Genomic DNA, 18,622 nt, shown 5'->3' on the forward strand with positions numbered 1-18,622 from the left:
AATAGGATTCTTGCTATTGGGGCGGTCCCAGACTGATAAAGATAGATTGACAGAGGTAAAGAGCCTTTGTCTGTGAATGTAATAGCTTCAAGTTGACAGATTCTGCTTTTTCTCACACAGCTCCTCATACAAGGAGACCAGTGTTCTCTGCCTTCGTGTTGAAGAGCTACAAACCTGTATCTAGTGAGAGGGAATCCAGTAGGTTCTTTAGAGATCCTCTGGTTGAGTTGCATCAGCACCTTCAGAGATCTTCCTGTGGTAAAGCTGCCAGTTTCTTTGCACGACTGTGACTTGCTGTACTGGTTGTTCTCAGCTCTGTATGCTGAGATGGTATGGTGCAATGCTGGGAATGAGGGGGCGAACTCCCTTCCCTCTTGTTTTACTTAAATTGTTCTCAAAATACACAATCTCTCCTCCCTCTTCTAGGACCTAGGGTGAGCTGACCCCAATTTTACTGTTGTTTGAGGGGGAGCAATCTTTGGAGGGGGACACGTGAAAGAGGCAAAACAGGAGGCCTCAGTCTTTCAACAGGAAAGAAAACGCTTTGCTTCTGCCAGCTGTTGTTGTTTTCCTTATTCTGTTGTTTCCTCCCAGTCTGCTGTGACTCCTTTGTTCTCCGGAGAAAACAAACTTTGTGGGGAGAGCAGCCTTTATTAATGAAAGCAAACAGCCACTGCTTTGTTATTGACTGTATGATGCCCTGATAATGTTTTGCAAACATAATTCCTGCTATGCTGGAAGGAGTCTTATGACTGGAAGTTGGGGCAGCAGAGATGGCTTGTGGAGGTTATTGAGCTTATGGTGCTTTGGATATATGTGCTGCATTTCATTGTGCAATGATCGAAAGCAGAACTCCAGGAGATCAAGAAGGCAACTAAGTAAGCAAGTGCTATAGTGGAATAAAATGTTCTTCCTTTAAAGATAATCGTATTTGACACTCCTTTTTCTTCCACAAGTTCTGGGCATCGTGCTCTGTTCTTCCCTGTGCCTTTCTTTTTTCTCCAGTAGCTTTTATTCTGACTTCTCATTTGCATTGCCTTCCTGCCATCTCCTAGGATGGCACTGGGCTGTGTTTCTTAGTCATCACCTGATGACTCTGTCAGGTGTCCAGGAGACCTGTGTGGGTTCTGTGAGTACAGGTGTTAGCTCAGTCCCCTGTTAGGCCCATGGAGGTCAGCACACACAAAGTCTTGACTGTGCTCATTTCATGTGGCTTAGCCTTAGTTCTGCCATGTTTAAGATCATGCAGTTGTTACTGCTAAAGCCTGACAGTGCCTTAATCCTGCTGCCTCTCCTGATTCCTTTGAACAACAGGCATGCTACAAAAACACGTCTGTATTTGAAGAAGTTGAGTGTGGATCAGCAATCTCAAACAAGGTGGCTCACGGTCAATTCCAAGCTTCATTTATCAGCCTATTAACATACCCTTATGTTTGAATCACATCAGTGCTATGACCAGCAAGCTGTATGTGACGTGAATGAACATGAACTTCTGTTTCCTCTGTGCATGCTCTCAAAATATTGATGTGTTGTTTGTTTCAGGTTATGCCTTTTCAAAGGGATGTAAACTGAAAAAGCAAGTGCTGTTGCCAGCTGTAAACGCTGCCTTCTCCTCTCTTTGGCTGAAAATAAGTAGTACCTCTAATGGCTAAACAAACAAGGTTAGAAAGGAAAACATTTTTTTTTTTTCTCTTGTGTTTACTTAGTGCTTTTTACAGCTCGGAGAGCTGTCAGTGTCATTGTTTCCCCTTTATTGTCCAGTAATTTCCCTTCTCATCCACGTGGTTTTTTCCCACAACAGAGGAGAGAAAAACAAGTACAAAAAGTAGGAAAACACTATTGTAAAACCAAAGAAAGAGTGAGTCTGCCTGTGCTGTGGGCAGGTGGAAGGTCATAACTCGTTTTCACACATGAAGCAGAGATGAATGTGATAAGGACTCTTTAAACTTTCCGGCATTGGCTTAACTCATGGAAAAAGCAGACTCTTTGGCTAAATAGAACAGTGCCCCAGCAGTAGCCTTTTGCTGATGGCTTTTCTTTCTCTTAGGACTGGGCTGTCAGCAGCTGTAAACAGCAATTTAGAGTTCAGCAAAGATTTTTCCAGTGAGTTTAGCCTGAGAGAGACATGTTGGCTGCAGTGTTTCTTTTGAAAATCCAGTTCATTTGGTGCTGATAACTCAAAAATTCATTCCAAAGTTACATCTGTTTCTCTGGTGTCACTGGGTTGGCAAACTCTATCAGGACTCTTGAAGTACTTGGAGCTGTTTTCTGTGCTCTGTGAAGGCCCATCAGTTAGGCTGATGCCGAGTGAAGCAAACCTTGAGTAGATAGATATATTTTCTGTGGCATTCACAGAACAAGCCCCTGTTTCTCCTGCCTCTTGTCTCCCTGAAATCTGCATTCACATCTCTTTCCTTCCTTCCCTGTCTGCTTGGTCTCCATTGGGATCCCCTTCCATTCTTGGTGTCACGTAGAGAAGGAGAGTACTCCCAGCACTCTTCTTCCCACACTTAGTCCCCATCTGTCTGTTCTTTGTTCTCGGCGGTGTTGTTTTTCCTGCATCCAAGTTCCCTCACATGTAGATATTTCACATAAGAGACATCTGAAACATCTGGAGCTTGTGTCCCAAGCGGGAAGGATCCCCATCTGGCAGCTCAGGCTACCCAGGCAGAGCTGTCCAATTCCCTGTAGGGAAAGCACTGAGGGTTTCATCAGAATCTGCATTCACTTTAGCTTGTGCAGAGGAGTCCCTGACTCCTACTGCACTTGAACTGCTCTCCTTGTGGACAGGGTTTCACCAGGAACACCAGAGACGCTCAGTGTCTTTTTTTTCTCAACACTTTTGTTACTCCCCTCCTTGAGATTCTTAGAGCAAGGGGTTTCCAGCAGGAACCTAAAAATTCTCACGAACCCTTTTTGGACATCATAATGATCTTAAAAGGATCAGCTGTGTGTGTGTGGATTGTTGACCTGACAGAGCAGGAGATTTAAATCCTTTCAGACCAAGAGCTACCACTAACTTTCAGAAGCCTGCAAGAAATGGTCTGAGCTGTGTGGGCTGAGCACTGCGTGATGTGAAGAATGGAGTTTTGGAGTTTGACATGAACATTTCATTTATGAAGTGTTAAAAGGCTTATCTCAACAGATCCATCAGCAGCCTGGATCACAACTAAATTTCTCTATTCAAATGTTCTACCACATCATTTTCATTGTGTGCAAGCTGCGTGCTGTAACGGTGCCTGAGCAGTCAGTGTTTAGTGACCCATCGCCTGACCCATCACATACAACACAGGTCTTACACCTATCTCTGCCTACAACAGTGAGAGTGGAGGATGCTTCTAGCCCCAGTGTTTGTTGTAGTGATTATTTCTCTGAGTTTCAAGCAGTAAGAGCATGTTCTCTGTCTTTTCTCCTCAGATTTTTACCATTGTTACTAGGTAGATTGGGAAACAAAGGAAACCTGCACAGCTGAGCAGGCCCCGTATTGGCACGGCATAGTGTGCAATTGGATTACCACAGAAGAGTCTGTCAGTTTTAGTTAGGAAAGCCAATGGAAGCCCTCCTTCAGCCTGAGGCCTCGACCCCATCCCCCTTGGTAAAGGGTGCAATGACTTGAATTTTGTAGGACATCTTATATTCAGGTTGCTTTGATTCAGAGCCTGTGCTCCCCACGTGTCTATTTCTGTGCAGGAGGCGGAGGGAAAAAAGGACAACAACGTGTCTGCTAATTTGGACTGTGTTGTTTAGGTATGAGCTTTGTCTTGGGCCTTGTTTTCCTTCCTTTTTCCATGTGGAGGCTGGGCTCCTCACACAGCTTAATGCTTCTGAGAAATCTCACTTCAAACCTGTATCTCCAGTCACTGCAGATGGAGGTGTTAGAGCCTACTTTAACAAACTTAATTTGGACATATGCTTAGTGTCATATTTTAGTTTTAACATGTGTGACCTGCTACCCTGAAGAAAAATATGAAATATTATATGCACAACCAGACACATACTTAAAACTAAGACATTTATTACACGCTAATTCTACCATAATCAGTGCTGGCAGAGAGGACACCTCTCCCTTGCAGTATCACCAGACACCTGCATGGTGTCCTGGAACTTCTTCACTCCCAGCCACATGCTTGAAGGCTCCTCCCTCTGGTAACAGGTATCACTGTGCTGGATGTGTGCTCGTTGTAGCAGTGTAAACGTGTCCAAAATTCAGAAGTCCAGGTGTTCAAGTGATTTCAGTGTAGAGGACTTTTTGAAAGGGATCGTGGTTTTTCTTTTTTGTTTGTTTGTTTTTTGAGATTTAATCGACATCCACATCTATTTCTTTCCTTAAGAGATCATTACAAGCCTCTGAGAAAGGAGAGTTATCAAATGAACATGGATGGTTGGCTTGTTTCCTCGCTGTTGTTGTTGTTGCTGGCAGGCAGACTGAGATGATGCAGTACTTTTAAAGGACGCCAAATATATCCTCTCTGGCATGGAGGGAAGTTTCCACGAAGTCATACAAGAGAAAACACTGAGCGCAGAGATCTGTTCTGCCGTGTCTGTGCAATGTTCATCCAAATGGCTTAATCGTGCGCGAAAATAAATAGTGCTTTTTTAACGCCTATCTGCTAGGAAAACAGGGTGATGGCTGAACTGAGAAGTATGAGGTACAGGAAAACTTCCCGTGACCAAATGTGGTCTATGGCAGTCTGTCAACTTTTGCTGTATTACTATTGCCATCTCTGTTCTTCGGTGTTTCAGGGTGAACGGTCAGCTGTCCTGTAACCAAAAGAAAACAGGCACTTACATACATAGCAAAAATGATCAGTCAAAGCATGAGGCCGTGAAAGCACAAACTGTGGGGGAAAACAGCAGCAACCGGGCCCCTAACCTGCATATGTGTGTTTATCAAAATGTTCCTTCTTATGGACCTATTGCAGAGTACAACAGGATTTGGCCAGATATGTTAATGATTCTCAAAAATAAAAGATTCCAGTTCATAACAACGCTGTCACCCCCGAGCCAAAACCCCATATGCAGTGTGACAGTAAATACACACTGCTGTGTAGAAAATAATTTTCAATGGATGATTTGGTGTTATGATTTATGAGGCCACGGCCTTATGGATTAGCAAATGTAATCTGTCCTGACCTCTGTTCTGCTCACCTCAGATTCCTGTCTTTCAGGAAGCGTTTCTATGCCGTTGTGCTCCAGGATGTGCTGAGGGGCCTCAGCATCTATGTCGACATCAGCCTGCATGCTGGGCTTTTCATTCTCCCACTTTGCAAAACCTTTGTTCTTCCCAGCTTTGCCGTGGAACTTGGATTTCATTTTTGGAAAAGTGTGAGACCCTGAATCGTTCCAGCCTGGTTCGTGCCACAATGGTTCTGTCTGCGTTGCTTGGCTGGCGGTCGCCCTCTGCAGCCGCACTGAAATCTTCCGGGAGGAGCCGGTGACGAGAGTGATGGCTCTGCTGTCAAGGTCCTGGTGTTCTGCATCTACACTGGGAAACTCAAACACTTCATCCTGGGCTGAAAGAGGAGGTAAATTGTTTTCAAATCTTTTCTTTCAAGATCTTAACAAAGAGATATCTTAGAACTTGGTTAAGGGGAGAGGAGGAAGGGATTTAAGGGTTCAGAGCTAAATGTTTGTTATTCTGGAATGCTCATGGAAGCTTTTAGTAGTCAGATCTCTTTCAAGGCTAGGGCTCTATGTGCCGCTGTATGTAATTGCATGATGGTTTGTCCCGGTGTGTTGGTACAAAAGGAAAATGACAAGTGGCAATAAGGACACTGCCTTTAAAGAGTCATCATAGAATCATCTGTGTTGGAAGGGACTCTTAAAGGCCATCTAGACCAACTCCCCTGCATTGAACAGGGAAAGAAAATAGAAACCAAAGGGTGCTCTCACCTGGCGGCAGGGAAGGGCTGCTGGGCAGGGAGCCATGGTTGCTGCCCACAGAGGTTCCTCGGGAGAATTTCCTGCAGGCGAGCACGAGCAGGTCCCTGCACTGCTTATGGCAGTTGGCACCGCAGTCTGTATGGAAGGAATGGTCATGTCATTAAAAGTCAAGTCACAGCCACTGGGTGATCCCTCAGGGCTGTCAGCACGTGTGTGCTGGAGGGACTTCAGCCGAACAAATACAGTCACAAAAATAGATCATTTATTGTGTTTAAAAAAATAATTTTATGGTAAACTAGTAGCAAAAGGAAAGAGGGAGATGAAATCATCATCAGAAACGATGACTTCACGAAGAGCAATGGTTAAGAGTTCTCATTTCTGTCGTCAGTTTGCTGCTTTGAGTGGTACTGAAGGACCTTCCCGGCTGTGGTTTTGCAGTGGGTGGTACAAATGGGGACAGGCACTGGCTGCACTTGTTGACCGCCATGATCTGAACAAGCAGCTCAGCTCTTACCCTCATGCTTCACTGCCTGTGAATTTTGATTCTGCAGAGCCGCTTTTGCTCTCTCCCCCTGGGCCATGGTTACAGGCAGTGATGCAGGACAGCGCTCAGCTTTCGGATCTCAAGTTTACAGAGCTGCTGTGGCAAAACTTTACTTTTACTCTCCTTCCTGCAGCCTGATGGTAAGAGCACAGCCCACAGCTGGCTCTACTGTAGCTGCTCAGGCCATGGGCATATTCCCCACCCCTGCCAAGGAGATGTTCACATGTGGGAGAGGGAGACAGGAATAGGGAGCATCCTAAAATAAAAATGATGCTGGCAATCCTTCACCCTTCTCCTAGAAGCCAGGCTAAGGCTAAGGGGAAGGAGCTTGTCTACAAACATGACCATGAAGCCCCAGTATGAGTATTTCCCTGTGTGTAATGGAGCTGCAGCCAGAGAAATAAATAGGTTTGGGCCTTTAGGGCCAACGAGGACCACTACATCTTTCTTGTTCTCACATACTTGGTACAGTGTGAGTATCGTGTGAGCAATTAAAAGTTTAGTGAAGGAAAGTGAGAGATATCAGAGTTTTGGGACTTTCTTTTAAGCTGAACTTCTGCAGAAAATCTTGCAATGAGATCTGTTAGGCAGTCCAGGAGTTACATATTTGTTTATTTCTAGCTTAGCCACTGATGCATTGCAAGGGCAGTAAGCCTGCAGTGCAGGCATGGGGGTGTACATGATATGGACAGCGTTACCAGCAGACCTTTTCCTGACCCCAGGTCTCAGGGTATGTATTTCAGGATGTCTCCCTGCTAGGATAAGGACACTCGGCTTTCCAAGATGCCACTTTTGGTTGACACAAACTGACTCCTTGCAGCGCCCAGTGGCTGCTGTGGGTCTTCAGCACCAGTGTTCTCCTTCTACAGTGAGGTTCTGTGGGATGCAGCAGCCACTTGCTGGTCACAGCCATTACAGGCTACTCAAGCAAAATCTGGCTGTGCAGCTGCCATTCCAGTGAAAAATACAGTTGACTTCTGCTAAAACCCTCCACTTGAACTGTGAAAAATCCATGCAGTATATTTATTTACCTTTGCATTTGTAGCCTTGTTTGATTATGCCCCAGAGCTGCAAAGAAAGACAAAAAAAAAAAAAAAAAAAAAGTCAAGGAATCAGAAAAGAAAGCCGGACGGAAAGCGAGGTTACAATGAGGAAGTACCAATGGCTACAGAAGCACAAACAGGATACAACTGCTCTTAACACCCTTCCTGTCAGGCAGACCTCCTCCTCCAAATATGATAAGCCTTGTGTGGCTTCCCCCTTACTCCTCCTGTCTGCAGTGGGACTACCAGTGATGAAGCAGCACAGCTGATACGTACTGCCAGGAATGGGTTAAAAAAAAATCACCGTCCTATTAAGCTTACTGAAACCAGCAAAGTGCATTCTGCTTCTGGCTCATTTCTTGCCATCTAGGGGATCATTCCCATGGCACATCTGGTCTCCAGCCACATGAATGGCCTGTGCTCTTCAAGCATGGCAGACAAAAACACCACTGGGGACAAAGCCACTTTGTGGCTTTGGAGATGGTCTTCAAACATGGACTGATCCATTCACCTGACTTTCTCCATTAGGAATGGTTGAAGCCTGAAACAGCCAGACAAATCACAGAGCTCCTCTCTGCCTCCTCCCAGAGGCTGTCCTTGTTGAATGCTGACCTTCCATCTGGCAGCATGTGTGTGTTCTGCTTTTGGAAAGCTGTCACTGTGCTGTGAGCTTGGAAGTGGGAAAAAATTCCCCTGCAAACTGTTATCTGTGCACTCAGAAGAGAGGTAACTACAACAATGGCATTATAAAAACAAATATTTTCACTTTGAGCAGCAGAGGGAGGAGAGTTGTAGTCCAGTTCTAAAGGAAAAAGATGAGAGACTGCAGTGTTTATTTATCCTGATCTCAAAGCATAAATAGGGGAGGGTGAGCACAACCAGACAGTTGAAGCTGCATGTGGCTCCTTGCTGTGCTTTTATGAAAGCATGTAGTGTGTGGGAGGAATGTGCTGAGTAAAGGAATTGCCAAAAGGAAGAGCCACAGCCTGTGTGGAGCACAAAAGAAAGAGTGAAAAAAAGACAGAATTGCATATTGTGTAAGACAGAACTGCTTGCTCTTTTCCAATTAGAGACAAGAATGCTGCGTGGAACCATATAAAAAGCCTTGCTGAAGTCCAGGTAGGTGATATGAGTTGCCCTTCATCTACTTCTGCCATCCCTCTATCACAGAAGGCCACCAGGCCACTCTTTTCCTGCAGATGCTGTAGATGCGCACAGTGATTGCGGAGCTGTGCTTTGCCCCTCCCAGAAGAGCTGACTCTGGATATGCTTTCCCCAGCTCTCTTTGCCAGATCCACTTGATGGGATGTGGATTGCTTTTCTTGTTGTCAAAGCTCTGTTCTGTTCCCTCTGAAGAGCTTTCTCCTTAACATAATGTGAAGCCTGACCTAAAGCTCTGAATCCCTCTGACATGGCTTCATGGCAAAGCTGGCTTCACCCAGGCCCAGGGCAAGAGGATCTGTGCAAATATGGATGGCTGAGCTGGAAGGGATGACTGCTCATTCACCTTGACATACGGCGCAACTCAAGCTGTGAGTCGGAATTGAGACTGGTAGCGAGCATATCATTTTCACTTTGTGAATGGCATTAGATTTTAGCTTGACCTTTAAAGTTCATCTCGTTTTAATATCAGATGTTTGACTGGATACTGGGGCGAGGCTGCTGTCATGTCCATTCATCCTGCTGCACAGTCAGTTCACATTTTTTTGACAGTGAATCACTGCATCAGTTCAAAACGGTTTCCACCCATGGATGGATGGGCAGTGCTGGAATGCACAACAATCACACAGCACATTCTGTGGCTGGTTCCTGTCCTATCAGCCCAGCTCATCCACAGGACAATGCTAAGAAATGCAGTGAGCTGGCAGGAAAAATGACCTTATTTCCATTTCCTACACAATCCCTTACTCATTTTTATTCCTACACTGGTTGTAATCATGGGGACGTGGAAAAACCCAGCCAGCACACTGATAAGGGAGAAAAATATTTGGTGTCCATGTGCAGGCAGCAGACACACTCTCAAGTGACATCTAAACCATAAAAAATCATGTTTCTTCACTGCATTTGAAGTGGAAAAAGTTGGGAGAGGTTTGCAAGCCACACAAGTGGTCACAAACACAGTGTTGTGCCAGCTTTGCGTACAGCACTTCTTATAAGCTACAACTGAGAGAAAAAAACAGCTTAAAAAACCAACACATTCAAAAGTTTCTCATATCATAGAACTGCCACAAGCCTACTGACAAAATTAGGAGTTCTGTTAATCCAGTAGAGAAAGGATAAAGGCTGTCATGTCCGTTCAGAGAAATATGAACAGAGGTATGTTGCAATGTGCTATTTCCTGAGACAGAATGGCTTTTTCTTCATCTACATCCACCATTCCAGACATTCATTTTCCCTGGGGTTTGTTTACATGTGAAATCAAGCCAAATTAAAGAACTTAAGACAAACCACATGAAACTATTCATACAGTCCCTAATGTCCCTTAGCTAACGTTGTTTACCTTTTTACCTGCAACAGTATTCTTATAAATGTCAGTATTCAGGAACCACTAAAACAAAAGTGGGTCTCACAGCTATAAGAGGAGGGAAATACCTTGTGCTTCTAAATGCAATGAGACATTTGGCTAAGCTGAAGAAACTTCTAGCAGTGCATGGAGCCAGGTTCACCCAATCTACGCTGGAGTATAGGAAATTATAGGTAAGATTTACTATTACAAAAACATACTTACAAAACCTGCACAGTGTTCGCAGAAAGTTGGTTTAAGGTAGGTCATCTCCTGGAAGTTGTGAATAAACCCAGGTCCCATTTTACACTGGAACTGGGATTTAGCTCTCAGAAAGTAAGCCATCATTTCTTCTTTGCTTATAAGTCCATCTCTGTTAGGAATAAAGTAGAGTGGATGTGTTACTGCTAATGACACTGAACTGAGCAGTATGTTCTCACTGCAAAAATCATACAGCACACAAAGGATGTTCTTGGAAAGCTCTACAAACAGTCCTGGAAGAAGAAACAAGCATTCCCTTAGAGCCTTTGTGGTTCTTATTCTTTGTTAAACTGCAAACACTGAATTAATAGCATGGGCCTTGGTCCTTCACTTGTTTGGGATAACAGAGCATTTGGTGGCACAGAGCAGACCATCATGTGAAGAAGACTCCTAAGGCCTATGGCCACCACTGCCCCAGCCAGTTATGGAGAGCTTACAGGCTGGTGTTCGACAACAGTCCTACCAAATAATAGCAAATGGGGTGCTCAATGGCTCAATAGCACAAGAGGCCATGGACCTAAACAGGACCTGCATGCTAAGTACTGGGTCCAAGCCCCCAAGTAGTCCAAGGTTTTACTGAATGCAGTTAAACAAAACAAACAAAAAAACCTTTGTATGTCATTTAAACAGAGCTTTAAGCAGCTTCCCAGGCTGTGAAGATCTGCAGCTTTAGAAAGCTGAAAGCCTTGGCTGGAGGCATTCAGATGCCAGCTGTATCCATAGGTTCATGCAGAGCACTGCAAGGGAACAACAAACTGGGCAGCCTGAGGAATTAAAAATGAAAGGACTGCCTGAAAACGTACTCCTGCTGCTTGATGTCCTTTGGAGCATATCCTTACATCACAAGTGACTACACTCAGTCTTTCCCTTGGCAGATGGGGCTGCATCTATTTGAACAGATGCCTTTTAAAGCATCAGATACAGTAGGGCTCCAGTCTGGGTGAAGTTATAGGATTTACTACAACATAAGAAGTTAAATGAGAATAGAATTCAACATTCAGTGATACTGATTTCCTTAAGAGAGAAGACAAAGGTGAGAGGGTTGGAGGTCTGGGAGACATTGTCTCTTCAACATTTTGTTTTGAAGCATTTGTAAATTAAGGAAAAAAAAAATAAAAGACAAAAAGAAAACAAACTAACAAATCAAGAGAGCTCCAAACTTACTGGTCTTTGTCCAACACACAGAAAGAGTCCAAGAAGGGGAAGTTTGCGGCTATACTTTCAAAGTCCTCCTGAGAAATGTAGCCATCATGGTCATGATCATAGTTCCTAAAGACAGACTGGAAACAAAAGGAAATTACTGTCATACCACCCAGACTGTCCTGAATCTGTACCATCTCATCAACTTCAATCACATTTACACTGACATTCAACTTCACTAATCACATGTTCTGTGATTAAGAAAAAAAGATGACTTCTTTCTTAATAAAAGAGCACCTACAAAGAGAAGACCGCAAAATGTGTGCGTAGTCTGAGTGAGAGACTGAAGACTTTAATTTGCCTTTAACTACATAATCAAAATTATTGACCTGTAATATGGACAAGATCAGAATTTAATCGTTCCCCCCGGAGTTAGTTATTACTCTGTAAAAAGCAGAAGGAGATCTTGCTTCATTATCTACAGTGCATTCCTGGTTCCTCACCAAAACTCCCTTGCATGCCAACACAACAGGGCTCTGTCTCTTCAAAGGGACCTTCCACTGTGTGGCTTTGTTTGCACCACCCAACATGTCATCTTCATACTGAAGCTGCAAGATCACAGCTGGAACTCTCCGCGACCTCTTAACAGATTTTCAAAGTGATTCCAAGACAGTACTATCTTTACCACGCATAATACGCTTTGGACAGCTTGGCCACCAGGCACTGACATACAGACATCAAGAAACCGGCCTCTTGCCAGCAGATAAGCACAGTACAACACTTGGTCCAGGGGAGGCTTTCCAGAGACCTCTAGACTTAGTGATGTGTGAGTCCTTGAAAATTTACCATTTTTGCCTCTGGAAACCTGCTTAATAAGTGTTAGCTCTGATTTTCCAGAACTGAAGTAGAAATATTTCTGAAAGTATCAGCAATATTCAAATTTGTTAACAAATATTTAAAATTCACCCCCACCACAATAATTATTCAAAAACCTTGAATGGAATTGTTTGCAGTGATTACAGTATCAAAATAAACATTCCCTTTGACCAATATATTCTTCTGAGTACTTACATCCACTAACTTTCTTATGTGCTTGTTGATGACGGTTGGGTCAGGCTTAGGTACCACTCCAGATGCCCACTCCAGTGGCACCACTGGCTTGCTCGGGGTTGTTGGGGAGGTAGGCTGCTGGGAGACCAATCAAACACAACCATGTTAGAATGTGAATTGCAAAATGCAATTTCTCATAACAAGCAGCACCATTATGGCAGTGCTGCAGCCAGCTTCAACAACAGTGAGACCTGCAGGAAGAGAGCAGGAAGGGGAGTCTCTAGATACAATGAGAATCAGGAATAGCACAGAAAGCTACTTTTCTTCATCTTGAGAGAGCCCCTAAGGAGCCCTCCATCATGAGGGGGAGATAAATAAGCTAACGAAAAATGTTATATTATTGTGTATAATAAGGATATTATGGACTTTCACACTAAGATGAAAAAGGGTCACAAGATCATACTGTACTGTGTTTGGTAGGAAAAAAAGTAAAGGATGTGCTCTTGACTCACCTGAGATTTAATCCTAAGATTAATGTCACCATACAGTGGTGAAACAATCTGCTGGCAAATGTTTTTGCTCTTAAAAGCACACAGAAATGCAGCAATCTTTTAGAGACAGTGTGTTCTGTGATAACACAAAACATGCCAGTTCTGTGGCATCCTTACAACTGTGGTCAGAGGAAATTTGATGTATTCCTTCTCCTAAAGAACAGTTTAGGCTAATGGGACTTCAAAGCATTAACACACTGGTGCTGGACTACTACAGACTCACAGAGAGCTCCTGCTGCCCTGAGTGGCAGAAAGAGACCAAATCCTCTGGAGCATTCCTCTTTCTTCTGAACAATCAAACTTTCTCTATATATATATTTGGTGCCAATGCTGATATGTTAAAATCCATCTTGCACTGAAGCGAAACAAAATCTCTGTTAGTGCACCCTCAGTGGCCGAATTGTGCTGGGCAGAGATGCCTGCTGGCCCACTCCTCAGCACAGAGCTGTAACTGCCCAACTTCACTGGCAATGAAGGAAGCATGAGGGAACCAGAATAACTGTGGCAAAAGGGAACAGTTGTGGTCAAATTACATCTGGTGCTAACAGGAGACTCAGCAGTGAAATTCCAGGTATTCAGACTGAATTAGTGCTGACAGTGGAACTACTCAATATTGCTTGTCATACTCACATACACACAGTCCTCAAGCTGGCCTCCAAAAGCAATGAACTATCCTTAAAGTCAGAGAAGTTCTATACTTAGTAGCTAAGGGCTTTTGCATCCTTGTTTCTCCTTTAAAGAACATAGAAAAGTATAAAAAGCACTAAAAAGGAAGACCTCCCAGTACTGGTCGGTCTCCACCTCTCACACCCCAGTGTGCATTTCCTGCCACCCTTAGTTTCATCTGGGGTCAGAGTGGGAGCTCAGCCTGTGAGGATCATGTGCTGGATGTGACAGGCAGTGAGGGTGTTGAAATGCTCACAGGACAGAGGAAGTCCCAAAAGCTGGTAGCAGGAGGGAGAGCAATACTTTAAATGAAATGTCAACTATTAATTAAGACATTCACCTCTAACTTATAAAGCATAATATAAATTGTACCAATGCAGCCTTATCTTTAGCTACACATACTAAAAAATCATGAGATGTCTGTTACAAGGCGTACAGACATTGCTTGGGAGCCCAGCTGAACGTCAGTTCTGAATAAGCTAATTTAGATCACTATAGCTAATGTCATTGCTTACCTAAGACACGTCTTTGGATTCAGTGTGATTTTATGTAACTACTCCAGCATCCAGAAAATGAAGTAATTATCACAATATAAATAAATTGTAAGTAAATAATTGATAGGAGCTTATAAAGGTTATCTTCACATAAAGCAGAACTCTGCTTTCTGGAGACTGCACTGAACTCTGGCACGTTTCACTCTTCTTTACACATAGAATCACACACAATAAAAAGTTAAAAGTGAATACGAAGGAAACTGACTAATGGGCATCCAAAAATACAAAATACTTCATGCAGAAATACTAAATAACATGAAAAAGAAATGCAGTAAAAGATGACCTACAGATTTGGAGTTCCTTGGTTCTAGCACCAGTGAGAGCTTGTAGATGTCATCCTCCGTGTGATAGAGGTCCAGGGACAGCTATGGGTAAGAAAGAGAGAAAGCCAGTAATATTTATTAGACAGGGTTGGATACAACAGGGTTGTTAGCAGAAAGATACCTCCCACTGATACTGAATGCTAGAGCAGGTGCCCAGGGCCATGCCCATGAGGCTTCTGAAGGCCTCCAAGGAGGAGACTCCATAGTCTCTGGGCAGCTTGTGCCCGGTGTTCAGAAGGAGCCTCCTGTGCTCTGGTTTGGCTCACTGCCTCTTGTACTGGTTCTGGCTCCATCCTTGTATCCAAGGATACTTCAGTAGTCCATCTTGGCCCACTCTTGGTCCCATAAAGATGAGCAAGACAAATTCCCTTTCAGCTTCTGTTTCTAGATAAAACTAAAGATTTTTCTTCCATGTACTCATCCTTTTCCTATAGGATTTGTTGAGGGAAAAGAAGGGGCTTAAATACAGTAGAAGTAAAATGAACATTTTTGCTTTTGCTTTGGCAGCTGTGGTCGTGCAGTGGTGCATATCTATAGTCAACTCTTCGTTGCTGAGGTGATAAACGACAAAAGCGATCACCGCTGTGGCTAGCTTTATGCAATGAGAGATGAGCATTGCATGCTTCCTGTGGTCATCTCCTTCCATCAATTGGCTTTGGATTAATTGGCTTAATTTGAAGTTATCATCCATCTCCCAAATCTCCAGTTAAGAATGTTCCACAGCAGGCAGATGGAATTACTACTGTCTAAACAGCTGTAACAGATGATAACTTTCAGAGAACTCAAAGAGCAGAGTTAGTGAGGAGCAGGACCAGGCCCAAGAACCATCTTCTGTTAAGCAAGGCGATTATGTGGTGGTTAAATAAGCTGTCTTTCTTTTTGTATTTCACCTACAGTTTTGTGCCAACAGATGAAATACAATGAGTTTTCTTAGGACAACCTTCACAGTGGCAGTTTCCAGTCTAACTCGATTCTCCTTGCTGTCCTGTCTTCCTTAGTTATTTAGGCAGGGAGGGGTGTGAGGAAAGCAGAGGGGGATCAGAAAGGCATGGCTTGTTTCATATGTGGAACTTACTGAAGAAAAGCTGGGGAGGGTGACTTTCAATTTAGCTGTTTAGACATTTCTCATTCTCTTCACTAGACTGTACAAGTGATGGGGACTTTCCAGCCATTTGCATACAGTCTTAGAACAGGTTGGTTAAATAGCTGCGGAGACCTAAAAATAGCTGGAGGAAAAATAGTGGCACCAAGTAAGCTGTAAGTCAGTATAAATCCACTGTGGAGTAATTAAGAGACTGAGGTCCTCTTCCTATCCACAAAAAGGGATGAAACATTTACCCTCGGGCTTTTATTCATATGGTGAAACAAAAATAATGTGGAAATGCTGCACAACAGGTAAGAAAAGCATAGAATCATAGAATTATTTCAGTTGGAAGGGACCTTGATAGGTCACCTAGTCCAACCCCTGTGTTCTAATTATAAACGTGTCCCTAGAGCCATTACTCCTCTTGGGTGCACAGCCAAGCTTGTGCTTAGGTTTGCTTGGACCACTTTTGCATCTTTGCTCCAGGTTTTAACTGCCAAAATGTAGAATGGCTGCAGTCAGTAGGGATGGTTCCCATACCCCCACTTAGTCCACGAAATGCCCTTTTTATTGCATTCCTGTGGCCCAGGAAGCCAGCACCCAGAGATATACTTGTCAAGCCAGCACAGCCCAGACTGGTGGCACTTACTAAGTGTAATGTAAAAGACAGCACTGCAAGGGACAGAGGTCAGACAAGAGATTTACACATTGCTTATCAGGATAAAACACCTACTAAAAGCTCTCCCAGATAGAAGTGGCTTCTGCTGGGAAAACAGCAGAAGTGAACAAATAGCTGAGCCAGATGACTGATGTACAAATGAAGAGCACAGCACTAGCAATGCATTTACATGCATTTACCAGTTTTGGAAGGGAGTTCCTCTAATTAACTTAAAGATGAGAAAATGTTTACAGTTCATATCAGAGTGGAAAGACATAGCAATAAGTGGAATAATTACTTAGTCTGGCTCTGAAAACTGAGGTTGACTTTGGCAGCAAAGGAGGCTAAATCTGCTAAAGGACTGTTTGCACATCCCAAGGTTGGCTATTTTCAGCCCACAGTTCCTGTCAGCTGTGGGCTGTGACCCCAGCTTTTCTTCTCTTTCTCTGACCCAAGCCTGTAATTTATAATTTTCTTATTAACAAAAAGATTGTTAGAAATGTTTCATCTACCACCTAAGTTCACTAATGACATCCAAGAGACAACTGAAAGCAAAGGGCCTGAAAGGTATTCATATGATACAAAGGATCATATGATATATAACACACTGGAAGAGAAGTTGGAATGTTCAAAATAGTATGAGGTCTTCCAAAACTCAGGTCCAGCTGTTCTCTTGTAGAAATTTGTTTCTATCCTTCCAGAAGTTGCTATCTTAAGTCAAAACTCCCACACTACTCAACAAACGGACAGAATGACCCTGGAAAAGTCTTAGGATGCCTATGGCCATCTTCATCACTACTGATCAGCTCCCACCATAGAATCATGACAGCAGACAAAAAGTGGGACAAGTTAATTTTAACTCCTGTTCAGGCCTGGGATAAACAGAATGCAGCTTCAATTATTCAGTCAGATTGGCTCAACTGTTACAAAGCCAGCAGAGCCATATGGCTCAAGTACACCACAGTATCATGAATGAAGCAGCACTCTTCTTATATTCAATTACTTTTCCTGGTAAATGAAATATAGGTTGGAAAAAAATGCTATATAAATATAAATAAAATCTCTCTAATTCTGCTGAAAACAAAAGGAATATTTTAAAAATGGAAAAATGGGTAAAAGGCAAGAACTCATGCTGATGCAGTGATGGATATCAAACTGCACGTCTTAGAAAAATCTGATGCTTTCACCTCCTTTTGGGATGCAGACTGTCACCTAAAAGAGAATGGCAGCTAATCAAAATGACAGCAGTAGTTCAGCTTCCATTTCTCACTTCGCATTGTCTAATTTCTGCCTTTGGGTGCTTGGTTTCTTATTCCTCGGTTCTCTAAAATCTAACGTTCCACTTCCCCCTACTTGCAGTCAAGTCTGTCAGAAACTGTGAACTTGAGATGAGAAACAACTCTCAATCCCTACTAAAACAAAACGAGATGATAAATATCTATTTATGATCAAATTAGCGAGGCATTACTGTGGGCCCTTCTCTTCCCTGCCCCACCAATTGTGATCAGGACATGTTCCCATTTGCTTCATACAAAGTGCAACAGAAGAAGTTTGTCCTGTTCCATAACGAAGCGACACCAGATTGGTAGCTCCAAGCTCAGGCTCATTTTTATCACTCTCTGTACCTGATCAGTTCCAGAACAAATCCACCACGAAGTACAACCTCTGCATAATTTCTGATAAACGTTATCTTTGAGCATCTTAAAGTAAAGCATGAAAGGAACAAATCCAAGCTCCTGCTCAATAGCTCCCCCACCCCAGGCATTCACACAGGAGACAAGCAATGAAATCCAGCTCAGATCCATGATCCGACTGAGGAAAAGCTGGAATTCAGCTCCCAGCTCTCCAGGCAGCGATGAGCACAACAATTCAGTGAGCCAAAGTCATTCCCTGGCTTTGATCTAGATTTTGTCTGTCATTTAAAAGAGACAAAAGAAATCTGGAGAAAAGCTCGGTCTAGAAAAGTTCATGCTAGCCAATAAAACAAACAGCATCACTGGCAAAGTTCTCAAATCTATCTTATTCTGTCTCAGACAGTCCTTGTTTGTCTCTGAGTTTACTTAAAAAAGAAATCTACTGACTTAATGACAGCAAGCAGCTTCTCTTTCAGTCTGGATTAGAGATCTGATGGACAAAGTGAAATAATAATAGAAACAGCATAAAATGATCGCACACCAGGAGAGTCCTTTTTACCTAAAAAGACATCTTTAAAAAGCAGCTCTCAGATGAGTAGATGGCTTGCTTTTATCTGCATGCAACATGAACTGTTTTAACAAACAACATTCCTTTCCTCCAAGTTTCACTACTCCCATCTTTCGTCCCAACTGGTTTTTGCCCCTAATCAAACCATGGTGCTGAATCA

General features: G+C 43.2%; 1 protein-coding gene across 3 annotated transcripts in view; it reads right to left on the reverse strand.

Annotated features, from left to right (window-relative positions):
• Window positions 1-3,995: 3,995 nt before the first annotated feature.
• RASGRP3 (RAS guanyl releasing protein 3) overlaps window positions 3,996-18,622 on the reverse strand; it is a 44,260-nt gene continuing 29,633 nt past the window's right edge. For 2 of the 3 annotated variants that reach the window (XM_015857703.2, XM_015857704.2), the window contains exons 10-17: window positions 14,483-14,560; window positions 12,446-12,562; window positions 11,399-11,514; window positions 10,199-10,346; window positions 7,459-7,495; window positions 5,893-6,018; window positions 5,149-5,513; window positions 3,996-4,761 (exon numbers count right to left, since the gene is read on the reverse strand). In XM_015857703.2, coding sequence (XP_015713189.1) covers window positions 4,753-4,761; window positions 5,149-5,513; window positions 5,893-6,018; window positions 7,459-7,495; window positions 10,199-10,346; window positions 11,399-11,514; window positions 12,446-12,562; window positions 14,483-14,560 — 996 coding nt within the window. In that variant the 3' untranslated portion in view covers window positions 3,996-4,752. The remainder of the gene's footprint in view (window positions 4,762-5,148; window positions 5,514-5,892; window positions 6,019-7,458; window positions 7,496-10,198; window positions 10,347-11,398; window positions 11,515-12,445; window positions 12,563-14,482; window positions 14,561-18,622) is intronic. The other variant, XM_015857705.2, reaches the window with a different exon arrangement.

The sequence above is a fragment of the Coturnix japonica genome, chromosome 3, assembly GCF_001577835.2.
Source record: "Coturnix japonica isolate 7356 chromosome 3, Coturnix japonica 2.1, whole genome shotgun sequence".
In the NCBI taxonomy this organism is placed as follows: Eukaryota; Metazoa; Chordata; class Aves; order Galliformes; family Phasianidae; genus Coturnix; species Coturnix japonica.